Raw genomic sequence first — 7585 nt, forward strand, 5'->3', positions numbered from 1 at the left:
TTTTAATATAACAAAAATATTTTATAAAAAAAATTATATAATATAATGGCGTGCCTACGAGGGCGGCACGCTTTGGGATGCGAAATAGCTATTATCCCCCAACTCCTTAACCTAATGTGGCATCGGGTTCTCTCTGTTGGGAACCGTAGCATGGGGGTACGTCTAATCCTTTTGTCACTGTAAAGCTGACTAGTCGTACGCAATATGCTCGAACACCTCTAATTCTAGAAGGCACATGAGGTCGAATGCTATGTTGAATGTGCCACCAACGCTACATTACGTAGGAACCTGTGTAGGTGAGGAGTCGGTCTAATCCTTTTGCCACTGCAAGGCTGACTAGTCGTATGCAACAAGCTTGAACACCTCTGGTTTTGGAAGGCACATGAGTTAGAACGATATGTTGAATGTGCCACCGACACTACACTACGTAGGAACCTGTGTAGGTGAGGCGTCGGTCTAATCCTTTTGCCACTGCAAAGCTGACTAGTCGTACGCAACAAGCTCGAACACCTCTGATTTTGGAAGGCACATGAGTTAGAACGATATGTTGAATGTGCCACCGACACTACATTACGTAGGAACCTGTGTAGGTGAGGCGTCGGTCGATCTTAGAAACGACAGGACTTATTGCTATTGATCGATGATTCCTATTGAACGTGGTCAGCGAAAATTAATTATCGGGATAGACATACCGGTAAAACTGCAGTAGTCACGGATACGATTCTCAATCGACTGTGCGAGGAGTTAGTTTAAAAAAATTTAATTAGAATGTATTATTTTGCTTAAAAAAATATTATTGAATTTGTTATTATTTTGAATAAAATTTATATTAAAAAAATTAAAATATTTGTTGAAAAAAATACGCAAGATATTTGGGGCGAAATTAATATAAACATGGAGGGAGAGTAAAAATGGAAGTTCATCAGTTTGCTTCACCAACAAAAAAGTCTTCTTGGTTTCCATTTTTCTTTTCAGTTCATCTTCTTTCTTCTCATCAGTCTGCGAGAATCAGAGGTCTCGATATCATCGCCCATGTTTCTCAATCGAGGAGGGATGGCCTGCCGATTGCGTTTCCGAATTTCCATATTTATGTTGCAGGCGAGCTCGTTTTCCCTTCATTTGCTTCTTAGATGTTTGTTTGTTCATGAATCATTCTTTTCCAGCTCGTGGGCGTGTTAATGGATTACGTTTAAAACGTCAAAACCTTCAAAATTCTAATGGATTCCCATAGACTCGGACTGTACTTGGTGGATCTTTTACTCTACTTGTTATTGATAGTTTCGGTTTAGTTACCAATGGATCAAGTAAGTTGAATTGGAAATCAAATTGGGTATAAGGGAGTGTGTGTTTGAATGGGGGGATTTGGAGCACATGTGTGCTTTGTGATGTTCGAATTATTGATTGTGTTCATATTATTTGGTGCGTTTATGTTTCAAGTCGTTAAAGTGGATATTACTTTTTGTTGGTGTAGATGATCTTCTTTGTAACTATGCTGATAGGAGGGGAGGCTGATTTATCTGTTCCTGTTCGTTCTGCTTCTACTTCCGAGTAAGGCCATTCTAATTAGACCATAGGGCACCCCTCGTTACATGTGGATATCTGTTTTATTTTGTTAAGTTTTCTCTTTATCCTATTATTAGCCTTTGGGATTCATGGCGCTTCAGTTTAGTTGATATCTATTGTCGATACTAATTTACGAACGACAGAGTTGGAGTTTTGTTCGAGCGGTTGTAGCTTCTAAAGCTTTATGGTAATGTCCTGATCCACTATTGGATGTGGCAACTTTGACTTATTGTATGCACACCAATTGGTCGTTGGTTACGGAGAACTGCATTTCTTTTACGTTAATTTATCCGTAATGCTTTGCATTTATTTTTATTATTGTGAGATCCCACGTCTGTTGGAGAGGAGAACGAAGCATTATTTGCCCGAAAGGGAAAGCCCAAAGAAGATAATATCTGCTAGCGGTGGGTTTGGGTTGTTACAAATGGTATAAGAGCCAGACATTGGGCGATGTGCCAGCGAGGAGGCTGAGCCCCGAAGGGGACATGAGGCGGAGTGCTAGCAAGGACACTGGGCCCTGAAGGGGGTGGATTTGATGGGGGGTCCCACATCGATCGGAGAAAGGAACGAGTGCCAGCGAGGACGCTGGGCCCTGAAGGGGGGTGGATTGTGAGATCCCACATCGGTTGGGGAGGAGAACGGAACATTATTTATAAAGGTGTGGAAACCTCTCCTTAGCAAACGCGTTTTAAAAACCTTGAGGGGAAGTCTGAAAGGGAAATTGAGCCGTTACAATTATAATCTCTTATTCTATGTATTTGTGTAAGATTTCTTGGTGAAAATTACTCTACATATGCTATTTTCTCAACTCGTTCGATATCTATCGTTATTTGATGGATGGTTACTTTTATCTGTTTAACCTAGGATTCAAGAGTTATTATTATGGGATGAATTTGACTTTTTGAAATGACAATTGTTTCTGCTAGGGAGAGACATTCAGAAGAGTACTGTGCTATGTATGATATATGTGGAGCACGCAGTGATGGGAAGGTTTTGAACTGCCCTTATGGTTCCCCATCCGTGAAGGTCTTTATCTTTCAACTTGTTTTGGGATATATTCGCACAAGTGTTCTTAAATGACCCCTCTGTATACTCTGCAGCCTGATGAGCTGTTCTCAGAAAAAATTCAAAGCTTGTGTCCTACAATAAGTGGAAATGTTTGTTGTACTGAGGCTCAATTTGAGACATTACGGTCACAGGTTCAACAAGTAAGTCTCATCTCCCATCTTTGGAATCCTAATCATTGAGACATTGCTACCTTCAATGATTATTTGCTAATGAAATTGAGATACAGAAACTGCATGGACAGACCTACAAAATGAGTGATGAAATTGATTACTTGTTGTTGTAGTGATTTTTTTGGTATGAATATGATTCTATTTTCAAGCTTTTCTTAATTAAGCGTTTATCTGTATCTTTAAACGAACTGTATCTTGTCATGTCGTATGAGGTTATGTGTGGCATTCTAGCTGCTTTATAGCCTGGAGATGCTCGGTACCTGATTTAGAGTGGGTTTTCTCAGTGCGTGACTTCTGTTTGTTTCTATGTTTCATAAACGCAATTGCTTTTATTAACTGCAGGCTATTCCACTTTTTGTGGGCTGTCCAGCATGCTTGAGGAATTTCCTTAATCTTTTTTGTGAGCTTTCCTGCTCTCCAAGACAGAGTCTATTTATTAATGTGACATCCATTGCTGAGGTAAAGCGTTTTGGTTAGCTTTTACTGTAGTATTTACAGGCAATTATTCAATAGGATTATTTACAGCTGATGGGACAATTTTAATTCTAAAAAAAAGGGCATCGAATAATGATTGTTTTCCACAGCTAGATGTGCGTCTATTCGCTTAACAGCCTAGCAGTTTCACTTTTATACTACTGCATTATCATCATGAAAACTAAAAAGTCCGTCATAAATCATAAAATTTTCTCTCTAGGACATCACGAATTAAGATATTACTTACCGCCTTCCTTTGAATTATGGTGCAATTAGCTTAACTAGGGGATGAACTCTCATCACGAATGATGACTGCGTAGGTTGGTGGAAAAATGACTGTGGATGGCATTGACTACTTCGTAACTGAGGAGTTTGGAAAGGGTCTTTATGATTCCTGCAAGGATGTTAAATTTGGTACAATGAATACACGGGCCATAGATTTTGTTGGTGGTGGTGCTAAAAGTTCTGAAGGTAATATTTCTCGTCTTCATATATCACTATAAATTTCATGCATTATATATTGATGTTTGTTATCTATGTAACAACACTCTCTTATAGTTCTTTTACGTTGTTTGATATTTCCAATTTACATTTTTTTTATGCAGTTTCGTGCAGAATATTTATTTTTTTGTTTCTGCTTGATAATGAAGTTGTAAACTCTTATTAATATTTTGTATGCGTTTTTTTTTTGTTAGAATTTTTTGCATTTCTTGGTCAGAAAGTAGGCCCTGGTATTCCTGGATCACCTTATTCCATAAATTTTAAGGCGAACACTGACAAGCCATCTGAAATGGAGCTTATGAATGTGTCTGTATACTCATGTGGTGACACTTCACTGGGCTGCTCCTGTGGTGATTGCCCTTCATCTCCCGCGTGCTCTAGCTTAGAACCTCCTTCTCCACCAAAAAGTAATGCCTGCACCATCAGGATTTGGTCTCTTAAGGTTGGATGCAAGTTTTGATATCCTACTTTATTGAAGCATTATGTTCACATATTCATTAATCATTGGACAATAACACTCGAATACATGGGCATTAAAAATTATTGCAACTTTGGAACCTCAGAATATATCATTTGAATTGTTTCTGCTTTGTGCATGACTCTAACTTACTAGCACATTAATATAAACTCCATTATCATATTGATTTATGCAGAGCAGTTGCATTGACTTCTCAATCACAATACTTTATGTTATATTTATTTCCGCGTTCCTTGGATGGGCCTTGTTTCACCCTACTAGAGAAAGGAGGAGACTTTCAGCTAGGGAAGAACCCTTATTAAACATTGGAGATGATGGTGAGGTCAATTCTGTTAACTTGGAAGAGAATGAAAATGGTGCAACAAAGGCAGGTTTCATTATGATATTTAAATTTTCTTTTTTTCTTGATTTTCCATTTCGTCTTGGGCGTTGCATTTTATTTTTGGTTTCCATTACTCCTTGATGTTGTTTAATCTCTTAACTGGAAGTGTACTTCGCTAGCAATGCTCTAATTGTGCAATTGCAGTCTTTAATTAGTCCAGGCAACAGTGAATCTAGCTTGTGAACTCCTCCTTCTAGCAGTTTCTTCATAGGATAACCATTCATAGTTCTTGGTCTGGTGCTTTTTACGTGTCAAATGGTCTGTTGCAAGTGTTCTATGTTCTACTATGCCTTTTTCATTTTTTTCATTGTATCTTCAGGAGCATGGGGTGCATCTTACATTGAGGAATGGTGTTCAACTTTCCACTATTCAAGGATACATTGCTAGCTTTTATAGGTGAATATCTTGTCCTTTGCTAAATGATGTTGAAGCATAAAACTATTCCACTCTTTTATATCCAATCTCGTGTTTATAGGAACTACGGAGCTTGGGTTGCTCGGAACCCTATCCTAGTGCTGTGTACCTCTTTATCAATTGTTCTTATTCTCTGTGTGGGTCTGGTTCGTTTTAAAGTTGAAACCCGGCCAGAGAAGGTATCATATTTTTCTTGGAAATTGTTAGATGATGTGGAAATATCTAATTTTGGGTTTTTAACTAAATTCATTTGTTTGAATTTGTGGGGGAAAAGAGCTATTTCTTGCCCTTCTAGTTTGCTGTATTTTATTATGGTTGTAAGTACCAATCCAGTATATTCTAGAATGGTTGTGGTGGTTTATTCATGAGAGTCAATCTCAAACTCAGGATCCTTATCAAATTACCCAATCACAAGAAATTTGCTATCTAGTGCCCTATTGCCTGGAAGTGGACTTCCCTTCTCCCTCTTGGTGGCCTCGGCATAGTTGCTTTTAGAAAGAGGAACAACAATGCTATCTTTTAGAATGGTTGAGGAGGTTTATTCATGAGAATCAATCTCAAACTCAGGCTCCCTTGAAATACCTAATCACAAGAAAATTTGCTATCTAGTGCCCTATTGCCTTAGTCTTCCTTTATGTGTATGTATGTGCATGTGTAATTAGCATTCTAAATTCTATGTAAGCTTAACTGGTTTGAGGTTGTAGCTATGGGTAGGTCATGGCAGTAAAGCAGCAGCAGAGAAGCAGTTTTTTGACAGCCATCTTGCACCCTTCTACAGAATCGAACAGGTGACAGTGATGTTTATCGTATAGTTCTTCTACAATTAAATGTTAAGCCATTTGATGCCCATTGATGTATGTCTATGTAAGAAAAAAGGAAATAAAAAAGTAGACTCAGTGTATGTTACAAAGTGAAACTGATAATTTTCAAGGATTGACTGGTTTTTGATTATTCTTGCAAGTGTTATCAATTTAGTCCTTGAACTTTGGTTTTTAACGATTTAGTCCTTGAACCAATTTGTTCCCTGTTTGTGAAAATTATTGTTAAGGTTTAATATAGTTTTTAATAGGCAGATTAATAAACTAATTAGGGACCCAATATGTCAATAAGCTACAAGGTATAGACCATTAAATAATAAAAGACAACATTTAACTTTGATGAATTTTTTTACGGTAGGGATTAAATTGTTATAAATTTGTAAGTTAAAGGACTAAATTGTTACATCCGAAAGTTGAGAAACCAAATTGTTATAAATTTGAAAGTACATGGACTAAATCGTTATGAACCAAAATTCAAAGATTAATTGTTACTTCTATAGAAGTTGAGGGACTAAAGGTAGTTTTTAACCTTTGTTTATTATCTACTTCAATACGGTTGTAGTTCTTTTTAATGATTATGGCCACGTTTTCTTTTCAATCTCGCTCTCAAATAATAGTTGATGTTCTATGTTACCCCACTATCAGTTTTTATCGCTAACGGCTAGATGCGTGGTGTTCGTATGTGTTTCAGTTGATAATAGCAACCAAGCCCAGCGGAAGGCAAAGCACGGCTCCACGTATAGTTACAGAGGATAATATTCTATTACTCTTTGATATACAGAATAAGGTCTTTTGAGCACTTGGTGCTTCTTCCTACCATTTGTTTCTGTTTCCTCACTTATTTAGTTGAGTTCTTTACGCACTTTTTTCTTGCTACAATTTCAACAGGTCAATGAACTTGTTGCAAACTATTCTGGCTCAGTCGTATCTCTAACTGATATATGCTTGAAGCCACTCGGTGAGGATTGTGCGACACAAAGTATTCTGCAGGTTTGATACTAATTCAGTTCTAATTGGATAAAATTTTTATTACGTTTCTTAAAGCTATGGTTCTATGAGATGGACTGCTCACTGAAGTTCCGGACATTTCCTCTTTTTTTTATAACGGCCCAAGCCCACCTCTAGCAAATATTGTCCTCTTTGGGCTTTCCCTTTCGGGCTTCCCCTCAAGGCTTTAAAATGCATTTGCTAGAGAAAGGTTTTCACACCCTTCTAGAGGGTGTTTCGTTCTCCTCCCCAACCAATGTGGGATAACACAATCCACCCCCTTCAGAGCCCAGCGTCCTCGCTGGCACTCGTTCCTTTCTCCAATTGATGTGGGACCTCCACTGGTACACCGCCTCGTATCTACCCCCCTTCGGGGAACAACCTCCTCGCTTGCACATTGCCCGGTGTCTGGCTCTGATACCATTTGTAAGGGCCCAAGCCCACTGCTAGTAGATATTGTCCTCTTTGGGCTTTCAGGCTTCCCCTCAAGGCTTTAAAACGCGTCTGCTAGGAAAAGTTTTTCACACCCTTATAAAGGGTGTTTTGTTCTCCTCCCCAACCACTGTGGGATGTCACATCTTTTCCCTTACCATCTTCATTTTGGAAGCGAATGTTTTTATCATACTGAGTTTATAAAATGTTTTCAAGTCTTCTTTGTTTATTTGTTCTTTTTTCACATGCTATCTATTGAAGAAACTTTCTTTTCTTAATTTATTTGATGATTTTTTTT

General features: G+C 38.1%; 1 protein-coding gene across 1 annotated transcript in view; it reads left to right on the forward strand.

Annotated features, from left to right (window-relative positions):
• The first annotated feature begins 900 nt into the window (after positions 1–900).
• LOC111795271 (Niemann-Pick C1 protein-like) overlaps positions 901–7585 on the forward strand; it is a 19239-nt gene continuing 12554 nt past the window's right edge. The window contains exons 1-13 of the mRNA XM_023677582.1: positions 901–1098; positions 1472–1548; positions 2490–2589; positions 2664–2771; positions 3144–3260; positions 3596–3746; positions 3971–4218; positions 4430–4621; positions 4956–5032; positions 5112–5229; positions 5755–5838; positions 6560–6655; positions 6757–6858. Coding sequence (XP_023533350.1) covers positions 1033–1098; positions 1472–1548; positions 2490–2589; positions 2664–2771; positions 3144–3260; positions 3596–3746; positions 3971–4218; positions 4430–4621; positions 4956–5032; positions 5112–5229; positions 5755–5838; positions 6560–6655; positions 6757–6858 — 1536 coding nt within the window. The 5' untranslated portion in view covers positions 901–1032. The remainder of the gene's footprint in view (positions 1099–1471; positions 1549–2489; positions 2590–2663; positions 2772–3143; positions 3261–3595; positions 3747–3970; positions 4219–4429; positions 4622–4955; positions 5033–5111; positions 5230–5754; positions 5839–6559; positions 6656–6756; positions 6859–7585) is intronic.

The sequence above is a fragment of the Cucurbita pepo genome, chromosome LG05 (genome assembly GCF_002806865.2).
Source record: "Cucurbita pepo subsp. pepo cultivar mu-cu-16 chromosome LG05, ASM280686v2, whole genome shotgun sequence".
Classification (NCBI taxonomy): Eukaryota; Viridiplantae; Streptophyta; class Magnoliopsida; order Cucurbitales; family Cucurbitaceae; genus Cucurbita; species Cucurbita pepo.